General features: G+C 54.4%; 1 protein-coding gene across 1 annotated transcript; it reads right to left on the reverse strand.

The window, feature by feature from the left end:
- Positions 1 to 492: 492 nt before the first annotated feature.
- Positions 493 to 20275, reverse strand: LOC119150596 (L-gulonolactone oxidase-like). Its single transcript, XM_037393222.1, has 13 exons — positions 20080 to 20275; positions 19078 to 19216; positions 17328 to 17429; positions 16572 to 16697; positions 15076 to 15170; positions 13456 to 13546; positions 12147 to 12332; positions 3924 to 4031; positions 3409 to 3485; positions 2397 to 2546; positions 1839 to 2003; positions 1255 to 1345; positions 493 to 928 (listed from the first exon to the last, which is right to left on the reverse strand). The coding sequence occupies exons 2-13, from the start codon at positions 19078 to 19080 to the stop codon at positions 800 to 802; spliced, it is 1323 nt and encodes a 440-aa protein (XP_037249119.1). The 5' UTR covers positions 19081 to 19216; positions 20080 to 20275; the 3' UTR covers positions 493 to 799.
- Positions 20276 to 21724: the final 1449 nt, after the last annotated feature.

Genomic DNA, 21724 nt, shown 5'->3' on the forward strand with positions numbered 1-21724 from the left:
ACATGCCCAGTGAGTGTGGCCGTACCTCGGAGGCAGGTAACTCTGAGATGGAGGTGTGTGTTAGCATTACAGTGAGATTATTTCATCTGGGGAAAGTAATTTCGCCACAACAGTTGGCTCAGCAATGGACATCTTCTCATAGAGTCTTCATTTGATGACTGCTATGCAGCCTATCAGCTGTGTGGTGCCATCACGTTCCCATTCCCGCAGGGAGCATCCCCGCTCCGCTCCACCTTCTGTCACCCCTACCAGCATGCGCTGAGCTGGCAGGTTGTGCTGCTCGGGGAGCCATGGTGAAGTGGACCCCATGCATGCCAACTGTCCTGAAAGTGACAGCTGGATTTTACCCTAAAATCTTTTCTGTAATACTATGCTTCTGTTAGGTCCCAGTTTTCTCCAATTCCCTGCCCCTCCCCACAAAAAAAAAAGGTAATTTTCCCACAGTGCCTCCATCGGACACACGTCCAGGCTGAAAGCACAGGCACAGCTAAAGTCAGCTCAAAGAAAGGTCTTTATTGAGATGTTGGATTGGACAGGAGCCACTTGGGACTGTACAGGTCTTGGGGGGACAGGGAGATGGTCCCCCCACAAGCTGCTGGTATCCAGGAGAGATTTCCAGGCACTGCAGAGTGTTGTTAACATCAAGATCAGAGCATGTCCCTGCCCATGAGGCCAGCCACCTGCTGTCACATAGACAAGGGCAGAGCTGGGGGTACAGCAGCTTGAGACCACAGAGGACCTGGGTGTCCTGAGAAGGGGGCAACGGCTGATTTTTCCTCCATCCCCGGCATTGCCCCCATTAGTAGAACACCTTTTCCAGATAGGAGTTCAGGAAGATCCCCGTGGGGTCCAGCTTCTCCCGGATGGAGCAGAATTTGGGGAAGGCTGGGTACATCTTCTCAAAGTCCTTCCGAGTACAGCTGTGGGCCTGCAGGAGAGAAAGCGTCTGGGGGGGCTGCCCATCACTGGGGAGTGTGTCACTGGCCCTGGACCCCCACCACCCCTGTGGCAAGCCCCTGCAGAAGTGGTGGGACCTCCATCCCCTTATCTACGTGCCCAAGGCAGGCAGCAAACAGGGCAACACCATCTCCTTCAGGCACCCATCTCCCTCTTGGATCAGCCTGATGTGGGGGCCCTTCTCTGAACCCCACTCAACTGCAAACCCCCCCACTCCCATGAGGAGCTGTGATGGAGAAGCGGAAGGGACACCCTTCTGCAGACCCTCTCCTCCCAGAGGAGTGGGGCCATTGGTACCTTTGCCCAGTGTGGTCTCCCACCGTATTTCTTCATGATGCCTTCATAGGTCAGCCAGTAGTTGAGGCGGGGAACGTTCTTCCCGTAGGGCCTGGCGGGGGGGGGGGGGGGGTGTCAGGTAGGGAGGGCATTAGTGGGACCTGTGGGAGGATTTTTGCACACCCGTGAAACCTCCCCAAGAAACTCCCCTCCTGGGGAGGACAACCTAGGGACCCACCATGGGCTCTTTGACCAGTACCAGGTGATGGAAACCCTCCAGGAACAAGCACTCCACCAGCTCTCGGCCAGTGGACCCTCACATGGACAACATCCTCAAGAAACAGGGCTGGGTGGCTCTAGGGTGCTCCAAGGCCACCCCATCCCTGCTGGCTTGATGTCTGCAAATGTCTGAGTGGGGTGAGTGGACAAAGGTGCAGGAGCTCCTTTGATTCAACTCTCCAGAGCCAGCAGAGAACTGGTGTTGGGGTGTTTGGGCTGGGCGTTCGCTGCTGCCGGGACTCTGGGAGCGGCTCCCGGTGCACCAGCATACTGACCTGGGGAGGAAGAGGAGGAGCAGAGTGGGATGCAGTGGGAACATGGCTCACCTGTACATGATGATGTTCATGTAGCAGCTGTCTCGCTGGAAGCAGGGACTCAGCCAGATCTCATCCCCCCGAGTGAAGCGCACCTCCACGGGGTAGTGAGCCACCAACTTGGGGTTGTTCTCCAAGGCGCCCTTCAGCTCCAGCAGGGCTTCCTTCGTCTTCTCACTGCCCAGGAGAAGCCCCCAGCCCCATTTAATGCCGACATGGGCATAGCCAGCTCCCTTCAGGTTTGAACCCCCATCCCCACAGCTCCATCCCTGGCCCCACGCTAATTCAGGGAATGGCTTGGCATGTCCCAGCACACCCCTCCCATTGCTTTGTGCTCACAAAGCCCCAAGATATGGTGTGGCATGGATTTGGTACCCCAGGGCAGGCATGCAGAAGGGTCCCCATGCTAGGCTTGGAGGAAGGAATGGTGCCCCCTGGACCGGTTCCTTTTGTCCATGGCTTTGCCCCTGCTCCAGGCAGCCTGGGCTGAGGTAGAGCACAGGCAGGGGATGGGGTCTGGGCACGAAGCCCAGCTGGGGGTGGCCAGGGAGGGCCTGCAGGGCCATTTACATGGGGATGGCCCAGTCTTGAACGTGCTGCTTGAAGCGACACTCGTAGTTGAAGATCTTGTAGCTGATGGAAATATTCTCCACTCGGGAGCTGAAGAGGAGCCAGAAGAAGAAGCGGTTGATCCAGGATACCAAGCTGGGCACGAAGGTGCTGCAGGGAAGAGAGCAGGAGATGAGGTCTGATCCCAGAGCTGTTGCCCAGGGATTTGCCAAGGGCAGGCTGTGAGCTGTGGTGCCACAGGCCTGGGGGTGCCCTCCCAAAGGGCTGTAAGCAAAGCTGCAATCCTCCAAGGGTGCTGGAGCCCATGGGGTCCTTCAGCCCTGCCTCGAGCTCACCCATGCTCATCCCACATGATCTTGGACCTTGCACCCTTGCCCTCAGCTCCCTTTTCTGCCTCCTGCTGCAAGCTAGAAAAGGGGTGTTTGGTCATCACCTTCCCTGCCCCCTTTGGCCTCTGTACCTCCTCAGAGCATCCTAGCACTGGGGGACTGAGAGATACTGGGAACAGGGTGGAGTGCCAGGGTGGACCCCTTGGCAGAGTCCTAAGCAGCCACAGCCTCTCTTCTCCCTCTTCACGGGGTCCAGCCCAGCTCTCCTGTGCCACCAGGGTCCAGTTTCCCAGCCCAGCCGCCATGACCCGGCTGGATCTCCTCTCTCCACCCTGGTGCTCGGGACATGCCGACAGCCAACATCGTTCCCCCCAAATCTCCCGTGCTGCTGCCAACCCGTGCCGCCTCGGTGTGCCGGTCCACCTCCGTGCACACGAGGGCAGTGCGGCCCCAGGCGTCAGTCCCAGCCTGAACCTGCTCCGCCTGCGCAGCTGAGCTCGCTCGGAGAGCAAGCACCTCCTCCTTTCCCCGGAATGGGGGTTCTCCGGGTCCCAGTCCCACCTTGCCATCAGCCCTGGGGCTCTCAGCGAAGCAGCACAGGTTTCATTGTAAAGGTGCAGAGAACAGATCTGGATGAGGCCAACCTACACTTGCCCCAGCTGCTGCCCAGGGCATGCTCCTACCTGATCCAGAGCAGAAACTCCAGCAAGTAATAGCCAACAGCATAATCCCACAGCCAGCTGGCAGAGGAAGAGGGGGGCTGCAAAGCCAAGCAGAGGAAGATGATGGTTATCAGTGACTAGCAGGGTTTGCAGCTCTCTTGCCAGCAGGCACGAAGGTGGGAGCACAAGCCTGGACCAGAAGCAAACTGGGAGCAGGGGTTTGGAGAAGGGTACCCCAGGACTCCCCAGATCTCTCTCCTGTGATGAAACAGGTTCGCATACAGCCCCAGAAAGAAACCAGGCTTTGTCATGAGGATGGTAAGAGCTTGGACAGCCCCAACTACATCTGTTTCCTGAGACCCTCGGACTGTGGAGCACGGGCAGTGTCCAGCCCAGCCCCAAAATGCTGTTTCCCTGATCAGCCACCCCAGCAGCCCTTGCACTGCAAGCCCATGGTGCAAGGCCAGCTCTGGGAGGGCACCCAGCTTCATGCACGGGCCCTTCTCCCTTCACACATGGAGCCCGGTGGGACCTGCCTTGTTGGTGGGGTCCTGGTAAATGATGCTGACGTTCTCACTGTGAGGGAACCACAGGAATCGGAAGTACTGGGATCTCTTCAGGTGGTCCTCGAGATGATCGAGTACCTGCAATAACCAAAGAAATCCACCATGGTGATTGTCCCCTGCCCTGCAGCAGGGATCCCAGGAGCCAGGGGTGGAGGGATCTCAGAGGACTCCCAGAGGCGGTGGGGCTGGTCCAAGGAGTCTGTCTGCAGAGTCTCAGCGAGCCCTGGGTTGGATGGGAGTCAATACAGCCCAGCCATGCACCAAGGGGCTAACAGAGCCCATGGACCCGACATCTGGGTAAGGGAACAGGACATGCCTGTTGTCTCCTCTCTCAGTTGTGATGGAGCTCCCCATCTTGAAGATGCTGCTGGACCTGCATCTGGCATGTGTCCAAGCTCAGACCCTGCGTCCTCCCGCCATCATACCTCTGCAGCCCACAAACTGCTCCATCAGGCATTCTCAGACATGAGGCAGCACAGCTAGGGCTAGAAGGGCCCCCTCCAGCCATAAAGCCAAGAACTCTACACTGACTGGTGGCTACCAAAAGCCACCTGCTGCTGCAGTGTCAGGGATGCTCTCCCTAGTTTTGACACCCTGGCAGCACAGCTCTCTGCAGCTCTGGAGCCCCAGGGCAAGAGGGAGTGGAGCTGGGATGCCACAGGGGATGGAGCTGGAATGCAATGGATGATGGAGCCAGAAGGCAACAGAGGATGGAGCCGGGAGGCATTACACGGCCCTGTCCTAGAGACATCCCCTGCTTCAAATGCAGAATTGCCAAATCGTACATAAAGACACCAAAAAGGGCTTTAAGAAAGGCAGCTTCCTCGGATAAGCTGCCTGCCCAGCAGCCGAGGACAGCAAGGCATGGGGATTCTGAGTGGGCAGGGAACAGGCAGGACAACACAGATAATGGGGCTCGAAGGGGTGACCATAGCCTCAGGACATACTCAGCCTGTTCCCAGGGCCACCGGGGTCCCGTCCCAGGCTGCCTGACACGGCAGCACCTGCAGAAATTAAAAGACCCTGCATCCTTTCTCTCTGCCCGTTTGCGCAAGCATAGAGGGACTCTGTGCCCACAGTGCTATTTTGGCTGGGCCAGCACTTTTCTTTCTTGCAAACAGCCTCTCCCACCACCCCCTGCAGAGATCTCCCATAGCTTAGCAGATAGGCTTCAAAACCCAGCAGCTTTGCTTTGAGGAGTTTGCTTGACACAAGAGAAGGTGCAATGACCCATGGATATAACCCCAGGACAGTCTCGGCTCCTTTCCGGCTAGGTCATTTAAGTTACTTGTCTTAATGAGCTATTAATCACCAGGCTGGGCTGCTTTAACACCGAGCATCTTGCTGTGACCCTGCCATAAAGTGAGGGCTGTGGTCCCGTTAAAGCAGGGAGGATGGGAAGACAACTAGTGTATTCCCGTAATTGGTGAGAATTGCTAATTGCTAACTGGTGAGAGAGCTAATGCTGTTGTCTTCATCTTCACATCTGCAGCTCCCAAAGAGCCACAAAATCTAAGATGTTCCCAAAACAACCCATTTTCTGGCTAGAAAAGGTCCTATGTTGGAAACAGTTAACAATCGTGCAAGTAGAAGCAGGGCAAAAGCAGCAATCCCACGGTTTTCATTGGTCCAGTTTAGGAACAAACGCATCAAAGTAGTAAAAGAAGTGGGGAAAAGAAGGATGCAGCTTTCCCAAGGTGATCCTGCCGACGTCTGTTTGTCTTCCAGCTGTGGCGTTTGAGTGCAGAAGCAAATAGCTAGCAGGGTGACCTTTTCAATGTGCGCTTTTGATTCTGGTGATATCTGTCTGAAGAAAATAAGCCTGCGACTTTGTAGGATAATTACAGCACAGCGAGCCGGCTTCAGGAGTCCTTGGGGACGTTGTCTGCTGGCTGAGCGCCGGAGTCGGAGGCAGAGGTCAGGCGGTGGAAATCTCGTCACTGTGACGTGGCCAACGCACACAACAGAGATGACCCTGAAGCATGCAGAGATCTGGGGGGATTTTGCTCGCCTTCATTTCCTTCCCAGGAGCCCAGAACAAATCCCTTTGCTTCATAAAGACTGGGTCAAAAGAAGTCACTTGCTTTCTTGCTTGCAAACACCCTCAAGAGCTCACTGAGCCGAGGGTCAGGCACTGCGCCTGCTGCAGTGTAGGTCTGGTGGCTCTGGATGGTCCTCGGGGAAAGGGCTAGGATGGGATGTGGGGCAGTTGTGGCCAAGGTGCTGTGGAGGATGAAACACAAGAAGTCACGAGCACATGTCCCATAGGTTTGTGAGAGCAATGAAGGGGAGCAAGGGAGCATGGGGAGCTCTCATTTTGGGAGAGACGGATGCTCAGCCTCCCCCTTTGCCTGTGTGCTGCCTTGTGCCTGGCAGGGTCCTACCGCAGCAGGGGACGGTGTCCGAGTCCTGGTTGGAAGAGTCACTTCCACGCACCGAGTCCAAAACCAACAGTCCCTCTGGCTAAGAGGGATGAGGTCAGGCCCAGCAATGGAGAGGGGGTTTAGGTGCAGGGTGGTCTTGGAGGGATGAGGCTTGAGGGATCTATCCCCAGTGCCTGGGACGTCCCCCAAAGGGTTCAGGTTTGGGTTAGGGTTAGGATGTGGTAGGGCTCAGACCGAAAGAAGCACTTCTTCACCCACCAGGTTGCTAAGCTGTGCAAGTCTGCAGGCAGTTAAAAGTTTGCATGGGTTCAGAAGCAGAGCAGAGACCTTCCTGGAAGAGAAACTCACTGCCTTACGCCATACATACAAACCACCCCCAGCTCAGGAAGCCCCAAGGCTGCACAGATCAGGGGAAGAAGTATCATACCTAAGACTAATCCATCTTCATTCTCATCAGCCTCCCAGCACATCTGAGGCAAGGGGATGCTGAGTGCATCCCTGCCACCACCCAGGGAGGCTCTGCAGGCCTCTCTGGTGACCTCAGCTGTGCAATAAACCCTCTCGGTCCTGCGCCTTGTTCGTGGTCATTGTCAGCAGCTAGGGCAGCTGAGTTTATCCCAGTGATAAAGATGATCACGAGGCCAGAAAAGAAAGCATGCAGTTCTTATATAACCACAAATCCAAGCCCGGCTCCTCTGACACATATATTATTCGCAATGTCTTAGATAACTCAGGCTTAAATATTTCAAGCAACCTGCTCCCTTGCCATTATTCTCTTCCGCCTCACTGAGCCACTCGACATGAAAGCCAGAGATCGGGGAAGCAGGCGAGGAGCAGTGATGACTGAGAATTGATAATGGCATTAATATTTATAGAGTGCATTCTTGTTTCACCCTCCTAACAGCCCCGAGGGATGCGGAAAGATGGGTTGAGCTGTGCAGAGGGCATAGCCTGGGGAGATGATGCTGAGCAGGGTACCTGCCCTGTTCAGGACAGCAGGGTTATCCTGCACATGAGCTTAAGTTTCCTAGCTAAGAGGCAGTTCAGGAGGTGTAAACCAACACTCAATCTGGTAATGTGGCTGAGGAAAGGTGCTAGAGGATGCAGTGAAGGTCCAAGCAGTCTGGCAGGGTAGGTGAGGGCCAAGATGTAAGGAGCTGGCAGCCTCCCACCACATTTAAAAATAAATCCATTTACACTGAGGAACTCCCTGCTGCAGGGCACCAGGGAAGTCCCAGCTCAGGGTGCAAAGAGGCCATTCACAAGCAAAAACCACTCCTGAGCCTTTAAACTCAAACCCATCACCTCTGCAGCTGGAACCACTGGTAATGAACTCACTGCAGGCTGGGAGGGCTCCCTGGGGAAATATCTTGGTGGGTTTCTCTTATTCCTGTCTTCTTTTCCCACCTCCCAGCAAAAACAAGACCCTGAAGTGCTCCAGCTCTCGACTGCTGTGGTGCAGCTGCTCTTAGAGGGGTGAGAGCAGGCAGGCAGACATGCTAATGGACTTGGATACTGTGCACGGACCCCTCTGCCCCCCTCCCCAGTCAGCCCAGCCACCTGCAGCTCAGCACGAGGACCACTGGGTGCCTGTGGATCAGGGCTGACGAAGCAGATACTGCAAAACCGCATTACATTCACATTCCAGGTGGTGTTCAAGCCACCCCAATGGGGCACTGAATTATTCAGTCCTTAAAAAATTAAGGACAGCATTTCTCAGAGCTTTATTAGTGCTGCAGCTCTGATCAATCCTGCAACAAATTTTGCTGCATTTGTCTAAGGGATATTTTTTTTTCATGAGCCCAACTTAACGAAGGCTTGTGCTGTCATTAGCCAGGACTGGGACTGGACCTGTGAGACCCAAATGAGACGACAGATGAGGATGCTGCTGAGGATGCACTAACAGGGATGTCAGACCTCACAGGAAGACAAAGACAATCGGTGGTTGAAGCAGATCCAATCTCCTGGAGAGGTCCCTTTCTGCCACCTCCTGGTTTCTCCCTCCTGGTGGACTTAATGCCTGTTTCCCCATCCAGAAATCTTCACTGTTTCCAGTGAACACAGTGAGGCAGCACAGCATTTAGAAGGCCACCAGGTCTCTCAAGTTGCAGGTGGCCCCTTCTCTGTAGGCTTTACCCTCTGCAATGCTGCCGCCTCCAGCGATGATCTGGGACAAGCTGGACAATTGCTCAACGAAAGGCAGTAGATCACATCCCGACACAGCAGTTGTGTCCAGCTGTCCCAGCTGTGAAGGGGCTCAGCATCACAAAACCAGCTTGCTCCATCTGGCTTCCCAACACCATGAGGGTGGGAGGGCTCCAAAGAAATGCATCCAGCAGTTAAAAGGAGTTTACATAACTGCAGAGACAGGGAAAGTTGGTTTCAATGTGTTCCCAGGAGAAAGAATTCCTTCAAATCACTCTGTAGAAATGCCCACTGGGCCTTCAAAAGGCTTTCTGAGGGAACCAGATCGCACCCAACATTGGCCACAGAGCCACATGGAGATCCAAGCTCGTAAAGCCCAGGAGATGCACTGCCCCAAAAAGGGACATTTCATGCCTCTTTTGAGAGAAATCAGTCTGTCTCAACCTGGCTCCTCCTGGGGATGGAAGGCTCGGCTGAAGGAAACCACCCTCCAGCACTAAGCATCTCTGTACCAGCATCCCAGGACACTGTCCCCAGTGCCTCAGCCACACACTGAACAAGAATCTAAACTTCTTGTGTGCTCCACGGTCAACTAAGTGCCCTTTCATAGGTTAATGCAAGATGTTGTCTTCAGGAGGGACATGGCCATGAAGCGGAGACAAGAGGGAGAGGATGGATGGCGGGACAGCAGAGCTTGCCAGGAGAAAACAGCATGTGCAGCTGTCAGAGCCATGCAAGATCCTGATCTATGAGAGAGCAGGTCAGACACCCTCCTCAGAAAGCTACCTCCCTTGGGGACATCCCAGTTACTAGCACCATACAACATAGTCTGAGTGATTTAGCACTTTGGTAAAATAGAGACAGACAAGCCCAATTCAACAGAACAATTGGTTTAAAGGGAGTTTCCTAAATGCAGCTCTGAGGTTGGATCCTGATAAAGGGATTTGTTCAATCTGGCTCTTGAACCGTGTCACCCATCCCACTCCTTCTCATCCCCAGCACGGTTCGTCCCAAGTTCAGCTCAAAAAAAAAAAGAGTTAAACCCAACTTCACACTGGGAGATAGAGAGTCCATCCCAAAAAATACCCAGACCTCACACACAGGGAAGGACCAAGTTATTATCTAGAGCACAAGATGCTCATGGACTATTTTAAGTGGCCCATCTGTTGCTGGAAAAAGCAAGGCTTTCTGTTAGCTGAGCAGCAGGAGACAACGAGATGGGAGTCGGCACTTCCTCGGAGAGCGCACGGCTCATGGGAGCAGCTCTGCCCTGCGGGATGCTGCTCTGCTCCTCTGGGACCCAGCTAGGCGCTGCCTGCCTCGAGGGATGCTGGCTCAGCGCAGGCACTCTTCTCCCTGTTCTTCCTTGGTCCAGGCAGCACATCAGCTCGTCAGGCCAACCCAAGATTTCCAGCAAGGGCAATTTTCTCCAGCTGGAACATTAAATCTGCATTAGGCTTAGTCATGCGTGCCTGGAGTTACCAGATCACTGACCTGCCGGCGCCCGTGAATGCTGAGTTAAACGGAGCAGAGGTGTTGGCTCATCCATCTCACGGTGACGTTTCCCATGAAGAAGCAAATGCTGAGTGTGGCAGCGCTGACGCCTGCAGACTCATTCAGCATCTCTAACCTGATTGCGCTGGAGCCTCTGTGCTCAGCCCTGCCGTGGCTTGGAGGCAGCCCAGGGAAGATGAAGCTGATGACCATGGGCAAACTTCCATCCCTGCTCCAGTGGGACCACTGGCATTGCACAGCCCAAAACAGCTCCCCACCACTGCAGCTGCCCTTCCCTTGCTTGTCCCTGCCATCACTGAGGTTAAGGCACTGCTCACCAGGCAGGAGAACAGTTGAAAACCCACAGAGTTGTGCATGAAGGACAGACCCACAGCTGGAGGAGGGGGTCTGATTTCTGTCACCTTTGCGCTGAGTCAGGTAGGGGACAACTGATGCTGAGAAGTGAGGATGATGCTGCAGAGAGGCCAGGACATGGGGATGTTGACAGGGGTCTCATTGTCCATTCTTTTCCCTAAAGAGGGCACTTCCAGAGGGCATGCACCTCGCCAGACCCAAATGTAAATCAGAGGTGAAATCAAGAAGAGTAGAAGTGTTTTCACCCTCCTTTCCCCCGCCTTGGTCTCACCTGTGACATGCAGCTCCCCCCAGTCAACCCAAGCCCAGCCAGGAGACCCCTCCCAAGCAGGAACCCTCTGCCCCCCTAGATCTCAGGTTTGCAATGTACCCCAAGCCCATGCAGCCCCTCCGAGCTGGGGATCATGCCCAGAACAGCAGGCAGCAGTCCCTGCCCGCCTCCCACCTGCCAGGTGGGCCAGCCCTCCCACAGCATCCTCCCGCAGCATAGCGGTCCCATCTCCCCTGCCAGGACCCAGGGGATGTCTCTGAAGGACACAGCCATGCTCCAGCTCAGAGTCACTCTCTGCAGCTCAAGGTGAGTGCAGAAACTCTTTGGCAGGTTCCTGAGGACACTGGAAGCCACTAGCCATCTCCTGCAGCCAAGAGCCACCTTGGGGCTGCACAGAGTTTGGTCCAGGACAGTGAAATCAGTTATTTGAATCTCAGGCTCGATAAATGCAAAAAATCTCTATCAGTCTGGACCAGTTTTAAAAGAGGAGCCTGGGAACAGCTCAGGGGTGAGTGTGGCAATAACAAAAGAGGTGAGGTTTCACATCACCTTCACACCCCTGAGCTGTCCTGGGCCAGATGTGAAGCTGAAGGGAGCTGGGGATGGACACAACTTCTCCCAGAGATCACAGAATCACAGAATGGTCACGGCTGGAAGGGACCTCTGGAGATCACCTAATTCAACCCTCTGCTAAAGCAAGTTCTCCTAAGAGCAGGTGATGCCTTGCAGTTCTCAAAAAAAGCACCAGGAATAATAAATAAGGGAAATTACTTTCATCTCCGTGTCTTTCACACACAGCTCAGCCTCTCTGCCCAGCTCCCCCAGGCTGGACACAGAGGGGTGGCTGCAGAGGGTCCCAGTGCGAGGTGCAGAGGTCCCATCTGCTCTTTTGTGAGGACTGAAGGACTCCTCCTTGTAGACTCACAGCAGCTTGGGCTTCCCCACCCAGCCTCCTCCCAGATTTTGTGGTCAGCAAAGCTGCCAGAGCAGGCTCAGCCCTTGCCTCTGCTCCATGCAGCCCCCCTGAGAACAAAGCAGATGTCTTCCCCCAGCTCAAGGGGACTCAGCACCTCCATTTCCCACCGCCCCACTGGCTCAGTTTGCAGCCAAGCGAGGGGCTGCACCCCAAGCCCTGCTTTGCTCCTGAGCACCAACTGCGCAAAGCAATGCACATCTTGCTGCAGCTCCCAAGCACCCAACTGCCCTACGTGGCATGGAGATGACACTCACGTGTACCTCTCCTCCCCACCCCACTACCTGCACCTCTCTGGTCCCAGAAGATGCTGTTCCATCTGTGGGAAGTTAAAGTGGCATTTCCTAAGAAACATCTCTTTTCCTTCATCACCCTGGAGAACTTTCCAGCTTAAAGGACACCATGAAGATGCAGGAGAAGTACAACCTACACACACATGTGGGATTTTCCACCAGCATGCAACCACTTCCCAATCTTCCTCCAACCATGTTACCTCACTGACAACGTTGCTTATCCCCAAGGTGGCTTTAAAAGCATCTCCCACATCATACCTCAGTGAGGGTGGAGGGGAAGGCCACCTCGTGCAGGTGGAACTGGGGCACACACTGGAAGGTGACAGTGAGCACGATGCCCAGGCAGCCAAGGTGCAGGCGGGCAGCCTGGAATATATCTGCATTGATGGACTCGGAGCACTCCAGGATCTCTCCTGAGGCTGTCAGGAGTGTGAGCGCTACGACCTGTCGAGAGGGGAGCAAAGCTTCAGCAAGCATTCCATGTGCCCCATCTCCATGCCAAGATCCTGCATTCAACCCAAAACTCCAAAACTTAGGGCTGGGGGCTAAGCAGGGAGACCCCTGTAGCATGACCATCATCATAGGGTGCCTTCTGCAGAGCTTGCCTACACCAGCCCCTCCTGCTACCTTGGATGAAAAAGATCCTTCTCTCTCTGGAGTACGCTAGGAAAAACCATCAAATAAAGAAGTAAAACTCCCCCAGATTGATTCACTTCTCCATAACCATCAGTGGAATCACCATACAGGATTTCACAGAATCATGGAATCACAGAATCATTTAGGCTGGAAAAGATCTTCAAGATCATCAGGTCCAGCTGTTAACCCAGCACTGCCAAGCCCACCACTAACCCATGGCCCCAAGCGCCACATCTACACGTCTTTAAATCCCTCCAGGGATGGTGCCTCCCCCCCCTCCCTGGGCAGCCTGTCCCAGTGCTGGACACCCTTTCGGTGAAGAAATGTTTCCCAGTCTCCAACCTAAACCTGCCCTGGTGCAGCCTGAGGCCGTTCCCCCTTGTCCTGTCGCTTGTGACCTGGGAGCAGAGACCGACCCCCCTGGCTGCAGCCCCCTCCCAGGCAGCTGTAGGGAGCGATCGGGTCCCCCCCGAGCCCCCTCCTCTCCAGGCTGACCCCCCAGCCCCCCCATCAGACTGGTGCCCCAGCCCCTTCTCCATTTGAGCTGAGGTGAGGGTTTTCATAAGTGTCTAATTAAAAACAGACCTGGGCCCTGCAGAGACTTGGTGTCGGGGGACTCCGATACAAGAATTGTTTTCCCTTTGGTACAGAGTTTATTCATTAGATTATAAAAGCATAAAGCACAGGGACAGGGCAGTTTTAAGCTGCATGATGTTTTGGCTGGCAGACGAGGTCCCACTATGCATGGGGGACATGGGGGTCCCCCACAGCAGCTCCATGATGGGGGGACAGGACCCTGCCTGCTTGCAGTGTGCTCCTTCCTTACCCCAGGGCCAGGCACACCAGGCTCAGACTGGGGTGGTGGGACATCTACCCCAAAGCCCACAAGATGCTGATGTCCATGCATCGACACGCTCCCAACTTGTCTCACCTGGGTGGAGAGGATGCCATGCTTGATTCCGGTGTTGTGCGTCCCTGTCCCAATCACACCAGCTGCTGCCACCTCCGAAACGGCTCCTAAGCTGGGGGTAGACAAAGGGGCTGAGTGAGGCTCTTTGTGCACAGGACATGGTGTGGGGCACAGCCCACCATGCCAGGCATTACCCCACATGCAGACCCTGTAGAGAGACCCCCAGGACTCTCAAGCCTCAACAAGCAGGGTTTCCCACCCTTCAGGGTACCCTGCAGCAACGGGTGGGTTTGTTGGCCATGTGCACACATCCCCATGGGACATATCGATCAGGATGTTGCTATAGTCCATGGGGAGGAAGAGTCAGCTGGCGAGCACAGATCACCATGGTCAGCTCAGCTGTATCCCATCTCTCCCTACCAACCTGGAGTGACTCATTGGGGTGGAGGCATCCTTCCCACATGCATTCAGAGCATGGGGCGAGGAACCTGGGTTTACCCCAGGAACATCACTGTGCAGCAAGGCTGGAAGTGGCATCCACAAGCACAAGGTCTGCAGACCAAGGTCTGTCCCTCCAACCATCGCCAAGGTGGGCACATGGGGATGGTAGAAGGTTAAAGCAAACAGTGCTGTTCCTGCCATTTCCCCCAAATACTCCTACAGCTTCCAGCAGCTGGGGAGCAGGGACCTCCTGAACCAGCAATGGTTTCTGTGACCACTACAACCCTCAGTGGATTCCTCCACTGTGAGGGTCTCCTGCTCATACTGTTGGCCATCTGCTCAGGTGGGGCTTATTCCTCTGAACTCTCACCCTGTCCCTGGCTCTGACAAACCCATCACTTTCACTGACAGAGGAACACAGCTATTGAGCTAGACTGTAACGCAAGAGCCATTTCTTCCCCGAGGTCAGCAAATGAAAGAGATTGAGCGTGAGAAATGCTCTCCATGGCTATTTCGTTTGCAAACCCCTGTCTGAACGTGGTTCTCACCGAGACCTTGACAATACACCCACAGCAAGGGAGAACCACAGTACTGGAGGCAAAGGGATCAGCTGTGATCAGCTCAAAGCATCCCACCCTCTGCCCTGATTGCCCACCAGTTCCACCTCCTCTTCTGCGGACACCAGACGTCGCCAAACAATGCAGAGCAAAGATACTCCCACACCTCCTGCTAAGATATTCCAATGGCTAATTGCCCTTTTCCACCAAAGACTCATTTCTAACCTAATTTTGCCCACCATCAGCCTTCTTTGCCCAGAGCTGACTGCTATCAGCCTCTGCCCCATGCAAGACATTCCTAGGAAGGGCGCTCGCTTTCACATTTGGAGGGTCAGGGAATGCAGTTTTCCTTGATGAAATGGAAAGGACCAGCCTGGTGGGGGCAGTGAGAATAATAGGGTTAGGGTGGGGATAAAGTCCAGCCTCCTGCTTCGAGGCAGGATCAGCTACTCTATCGTGGAGAAGGTTGACCTGTAGTCTGTGGAACACTGGTGGAAGACCAGATCCTGAAGGAAACACCCCTATTCCACAGTAAAATCTCTTCAAACATCTTTGTTTTGCTACATCCCAGCACTTGATGTGGGGCAAGGCTGGATACCTGGGAGGATGCCCAGGGACAGCCCTGCACACATATCCCACTTACTTGGCCAGGGCCAGCCCATGCTTGCTCAGCTCAACATTCAGATCTGAGAGGAAAATCCCACCTTCCACCGTCACTTGCTGCTTCTCCTTGTCCACCTGCAAAGGATAGGTTGGGAGAGGAGAAGGTCACACAGCTCAGAGGAGAAAACACCCCATGGAAAACACCTCTGCTCTTACCCATGCAGCTGATAACGTCTCTACAGAAAAGCCACAGACCACGAGGGACCTGTTCCATCCTGAGCTGCCACCTTCCTCAGACCTCCACTCAACCTAAACCTCATCCAACCCAATGGTGCCACTGGTTCCTGCCCCTGGTCCAGACCCCCCTCCCCTCTGCTCTCCTCAGTCTCAGGGTGTGTAACCTCTCCCGTAGCTTTTCCCAGGTGCTGGTCAATGCAAGGGGGGAAGACATTGTCCCCCCAGCAAAGCTTTGCCTGCAGCAAACCTCTTCTCTCTGCCCTCCTGCCCTGCTCAACCAGTTCCTGGTTCTCACCATTAGGAGCTATTCATCCTGTTTCTGACAGACAGAGCTGTCAGGGAGGGAGCTGTTCCTTAATTAATTATTGCTGTTAATTACCACTCATGAGCCAGCTCCCAGAATATGTGCTAGAGACAGGATTTTTCATCTTCAGCTGCACACATACACACACATGCACATGTACAGAAACATGCATGCATATATATAGGCACAAATGCACACGCAAGAGGCATGTACACACATACATGTTGTATGCACACACGACACAGGCGTGCACACACATACATTTGCATGCACACATGACACAGAGGTATGCACAAGAGTCAGTTCTCTCACTGTTTATAACCAGTCATCCATACAGCCCCAGTAAGACCCCACTATCTTCCTACACTCTGGGGGTCTGGATGCAAAGCAGAGGTCGGGAAAACCCCTCCTCAGCAGCTCTCCTTTTCCCAGAGTTGTTCAGGATATGATTCACAGGCAACCAGGAAGAACTGTTTCCTTCCCAGCATCACTGAATGGAGCAATCTCCCACAGGGACATTTCCCGCCTGACACAGGAACAAACCATGGACCATGAACAGCCAGCCGGGTCTCTGCCAGGCTGTTCTCCCTGAGGCACCTTTGCAAGCTCACCACAGAAGGTGATCCTGCCAGGTACCTCCTTCCCATCCAGCAGACCATGCTGTGATGAGGACAACGTTCCAAGGCTAAGCCCTCACTGAATGCTTGCTGGGAAGACATCACTTCTTTCCATTTTTATAGCCGCTCCATACGCTTCCAATGCACAAGGCATGCTTTTACACGGGGAAAATGTATCCCCCAGTCTTGTGCCAGTGTTTCAGGGTCTGGTTTGGGAAAACTCCTGGTTGTGAGGAGAGGAAAGCCTCTCCATCCTTCCACCTCCCACCCTGGGTATGGCAGTGTTGGTGCAACACATCCCAACCCTCGGTGGCCTTACAAACAGGGGTGCCACCACATTTCAGGGCCACCACACCACCTCCTAGAAGCCAGTCTCACCTTGAGGACTCTGTTCATCTTTCCCATCTGGATCATGAAGTCATCGGTGCAGGCGATATCCGAAGGAGAGTGACCACCCCCCACCACCTTCACTCTCTTGTCCCGCTGCCTGGCCATATCCAGGATCTGTAAAGACAACAGCATCCAACATCTCCCTCAATGCCATGTGCTAAGAGAGATGCCAGAGGCACTGTGAAACATCCCAAACTAAAATCTCACCCATGGTGGACATCCATTTACTTGGATAACTCATCATCTGGGATTAAAACCACCCCTGGAGCCCAGACACCTCCTAAGACAGCCCTTAGGATCATCCTTGAGGGTTGGACTAGATGACCTTAAAGGTTCCTTCCAACCCAAACCATTCTATGATCCCAAAAGAGGCAATGCCCACCTGAAACACCCTAGGGTGACAGGCATCTCTGGGGAGATAAAAGTGACACAGGAGTCCCATCCCTCAGCATGGCAGCTGGGGCAGGCAGGGCACGCCAGAAGGATGCCAGATGCTGATGCCCAAAGAACAGAGTCCAACTGGGGCCAGGCATGCCAGTTTTCTACATTTTTTAGGTGTTTGGCACATCTGCTGAAGAACATGTGCAGCTCAGTAGGATGGGCCACCTCCTGGAGCTAATGGAAGGACTCATGTTGCCACCATCTGGGACCTCTCTGACTGAACATGATGGAGCATTACAGCCCTTCCTGGTCTTTCCTCTTCCTTATTTCAAACAGTTTGTCACCTGGAAGCATCGTCCTCACCTCCCGGATCTCTTCCACTGAGGTGGGCTGGAAGTACAGCTCCGGAGAGGAGCCATAAGTCTTGGCCCAGTTCTGGAACTTGACTCCTCCTTGGCCATGAACCTGGACCGAAAACAAGTGTTAAACCAGAAGAAAGCAAGTGCCTTCCCTGCTTTTCCACACAGCCCATCCTTTGTCTGTCAAGACCACTGTACCAGAGCCAGGTTTCCAAAAGGATTAATTATTTATGGACACAGAGGTTCATCTCAACCCCTTGAGTCCATAGAGCAGAGATGTCTCCACGTGAGCAAGTCAGCCTGAACTCCCTTTGCAGTCAGTGGGGAGAATTAGAAGGACTCCTGGGCTGTTTGAGACATTTCCCTTGAGCACAGTCCACCCTTCCCTTCTACAGCATGATGTCTGCCGGGGTCCCCTTTGTTTGCATGGCCTCTTCTGCTCTGGTGTCCTCTCAGACCTGGTCTCGGCACCCATAGCTACCTCATGGCCCATGGGCATGGCCTCATGTCCCAGTGTTCCCAGATGGTCCCACTACAAGGGGCTGACTGGATCCAGGCTGGGACCTCCCTCCCACCTCAGCCATCCACCCTGGGACACTGTCCCCAGGCCTGGCATGAAGGGGTGCAGCCAAAAGACCCAGCCCCATCCCATCTCCAGGCAGGTGGTAACTCAAGGCAGGGCATCCCCAGGGTGGTTTAGATGAGTCCCGGCTGGGGGGGACACGGGGACAGTTTCTCCCTGGCTGTGGCCAGCCCAGGCTGGGGCTTGGGCAAGAAAGGACCTGGTGTGGGTTTGGGCATCAAGCCCTAGAGAAGATGGACAACCCCCCTGCCCCAGGCAGGACTGGATCCAACCTGCTGCCCTCCCAACGCATGTCCCACCTTGGCTGCAGGGTATGATTTGTTCCCATGCCACCTCATGCAGTCTCCTTCCTCCTGTTCCATCTCCATCCTCCGCCTTGCCCCGTCCCACCCAGGCTCCCTCCTCTGCCCACAGCTCATTCTCCTTCCCCCACCTCTGTGATGGCTTCAGCTTCCAGCCAAAGAGAAACTTTGGCCCCAAACTGGCCAAACTTCTCCAGGGATGCAGAAAGGGCTCTTCCAGGGGTGTCGGCAGCACCCTTCCCTGCAGGCCCCATCCCTTCGCCGCCTCCCCATCCCTTCACACCCGCCACCCCCATCCCCCCCAGGCTGCTTTTAGGGGCTGGGCAGGGCAGGGATAGTGGGTGGCCCATCACCCTGCCCAGGGAGGTGACACTGCCTGGAGCCAGAGCCATCAGGAAGCTATTGCAGATGGCCCAGACAGCTGCAGGGAGTCCTGGGGGTGGGGGGTGGGGGGTGGGGCTGGGCAGCATCCCCCAGGCAAGTTCAAATGTAGGGATGGTCTGCGAGCCAGGTGCAGAGAGAGAGAGAGACAGGAAAAAAATGGGAAAAAACCCAATCGAAAAAACAACAACAACAACAAAAAACAAAATAGAGGAAAGTGAAAATCCAGGAGTTAGAAAACGCTCCTGCTCAGCAGCCAGAGCCTGACCTGATCTATCCAGGGAATCTGTTGGCTTTCTTTCCCTCTCCCTTTTCTGGGACACCTTCCCATGTCTCATCACGGAGATGGTGGTTATTAAATCCGTATCAAAGATGGTAATAAAATCGCGTTGCTCTGACCACGGCACATGGCTCCACGCTGCCTGGACCACATTTCCCACCCCAAAACCTGAGAAATTCCCGTCTTGGCTGCGCTGTCTTTTCCTTACCATCCCGTCAGCCTCCCTGTGAGATGCTGCTGGAATGACTCTGGCTGCTCCTGCCCTGGGACGAGGGGTGATCCCAGCAGGTCCAAGGCTGGCAGAGCTTGCTCCTGCCCTGTGGGTCAACGAGGAGCTCCTCTACAGGCTGTAAGGATAATGAATAACAGCCCTTCCCTAGGGATTTGCCTGATTCCCTGGGGGAGGAGAGGGGCTGAGCCCTTTGCTCCTGGCTGGCAGAGCAGGATCCACCCATGGATTTGAACCTGGAGTCCTGCATCTTACAGGGATGCTGCAAACTCTTGAGTGTTTTGGGGAGAAGCCATTTCTCTTCTGGGGGGTCCTAGCCCTGGAGCAAGTCTCCTGAACCCGCAGCCTTTGCACCAGGCAAAGCTGGGCAATGCAGGAAATAGGGAAAAGGCCCTGCCAGGTTTGGGGGGACCCAGCAGTGGGTGCACGGGGGAGCTTCAGGCACTGAGTGATGCGACAACCTTGCTGTATCACATCACCACACGCAAGACAGGTGCTGGGGGTCTTCACTCCCTGCCTTGCAAGGAGGAGGATGCTCCATGCCTTGCACCCCAAACGCACCCCACCATCCCATCCGGAGCAGAGAGGGGGGACGGGAGACAGCCGGGGAATGGGTCTCATCTGAAGGACAGGCAAGGAGCAGTGATTTGCAGGAGCTCTGCAGCGCTCTGTGGCTGCGCTTTGGTGATAAGCAAACCCTCCCTGGTTCCTCATTAAGGAGGGGATGATAACAATTTTTCTGAGCTGGCTAACTCAGGCAAGGTGACCTTTGGGAGCACTGCTCCAAGCCCCGAGCAGGCAGGGAACCACCACTGCAGGCAGCTGCTTTCGCGTGACCATGGGATGCTTTCAGAGACCCAGCCTTAACACAATCACGAACCAGGGGGGAAATTGCTTCTTAATTACAGAACAAGAGCTGTGCAGCCTGCAAAGGGCCTCACAGCATGTCCAGCAGCTTTTGCTTTGGGTCTTCACATCTACCTTCAAACCTCCTTGACCTCCTGGCCATCCTGAAACTCTGCTGATGTTTTCCTGGCTGCAATGCAGCAAATTAATGAATAATCTTCTGACACACCTTCAAGTCCAGATAGACACCAAGGGTCCAGCTGACTGGGGTCAGACACCTCCAGGGCTGCCCAGCCAATAGCTCTGGGTCCAAGTGCTGTGCAAAGGTCATCAAAATCTAAAAAAAAAAAACCAAAAAACCACCAACTCAAGAGATTATTCATTAACAGTGCAGGGTGAAGGGGATGCACATGGGGAGGGATGCAGCTCACCACCACCACCTCAGCCTCTGCCAGCTCTCAGCTACATCCAGGAGGGATGTCACATCTTGGCTAATTACAGCAGAACAGCATGGCCGGGAATAGTTCAATTAAAGGATGAAAGAAAGCATAAAAATAAAAAAGAAAACAGTGGCGTTTTGCCAGATGTGGAAGCTATTTGTGAATTTATTTGTGCATCGATGAAATTTTTGGTGGGATGGAAAATGCCCTGGTGAGCAGCAGAGTCTCTCCTGGAGACATCCTGACAGCAGTGCTTGGCTGGGGGCTCTTCTGCAGCTCCTAGATAATACGTCCAGGTCAGGGAAGGATTCAGTCCCCCAGGTTCACCCTGGGGATCGGGAGACCAGCGGTCACTGGCATAAATCCTGGGAGCACAATGCCAGCAGATGCATCGGGTGGGTTTGCCACGCCAGGGTGTGCACAGGGAGGACAGGGCTGCGGACCCTGAACACTGCCAGCTCTCCGGCACTGCCAGGGTAACACAGGGTTATCGGCTGCTGTGGCTTAGCTGGGGTTCTCTGAGGCAGCCAAAATGGGGTTGGGAGCTGGGAGAAGCCCCTCTCTGCACCCTCACAGGCACCTCTGCAGCTGCTGGCATTGAGCTGGCCCAGCAGTGGGGTCCTGCTGGAATCTCCTGCCCTTGCAGCCACTCTTGTCACTGTCACATCTGCACCAGGAATGGCCAATCCATTCACAAATTACAATGTATTCACAAATTGCAATTCATTCATTCCCATATTTCAACGGATTACCAGTTGCAGTGCATGCCCAAGTTGCAATGCACTCAGGGAGCCTGCCTTGCCACCGTGCTGCAGGGGTGGACACCTGAGGCTCTGCCCACGGAGCCACTGCAGGAGCCTGGAGATTGGGTTTGCCCAAAAAACTGGCTTGTGGCTGGAGCCTTGCCCCCCTCCTCTGCCAGTTGTGCTCTTCCCCAGAGCTGCCTACGCTTGGGGGGCTCCCAGAGCTGCTACGTCCCCTACATCAGTGGGGGCAAGTGAGGCAGGAGATCTGCTGAAGCTCTGAGTGTCTGAATCTTGAGAGCTGTTCAAGCAGTGCCTCAGGTCAGGCAGAAATCAGGTGAGGGTGTTTTTTTGGTCTCCTTTCTTCTCCGTTTAAAAATAAAATAGTTGAAATTTAATTATAGACAGCTTTTATTCTTTATTTCTCAATCTCCAAGGGCTTTCTTTTCTCTTTTCCAAGTTAATTGCTTCCTTTCAGAAATGGGGCCAGAGAACAACGTCTGGAGGAGGGGACGACAGGACCAGAGTTGGAGCCAGTATGGAAGCAGGGAGATATTTTCCTTTAATCCTCACCACTGGGCACAGGCCGAGTCCTAC

This window comes from Falco rusticolus, chromosome 6 (genome assembly GCF_015220075.1).
Source record: "Falco rusticolus isolate bFalRus1 chromosome 6, bFalRus1.pri, whole genome shotgun sequence".
In the NCBI taxonomy this organism is placed as follows: domain Eukaryota; kingdom Metazoa; phylum Chordata; class Aves; order Falconiformes; family Falconidae; genus Falco; species Falco rusticolus.

What these genes read in the sequence shown, in the direction of transcription:
- LOC119150596 (XM_037393222.1), bottom strand. An exon ending in AGATGAACAGAGTCCTCAAG is followed by an intron (nt 15,171 to 16,571) that starts GTGAGACTGGCT and finishes TATCCTTTGCAG; the next exon opens with GTGGACAAGGAGAAGCAGCA. An exon ending in ACCAGGACCCCACCAACAAG is followed by an intron (nt 3,486 to 3,923) that starts GCAGGTCCCACC and finishes TTGGCTTTGCAG; the next exon opens with CCCCCCTCTTCCTCTGCCAG.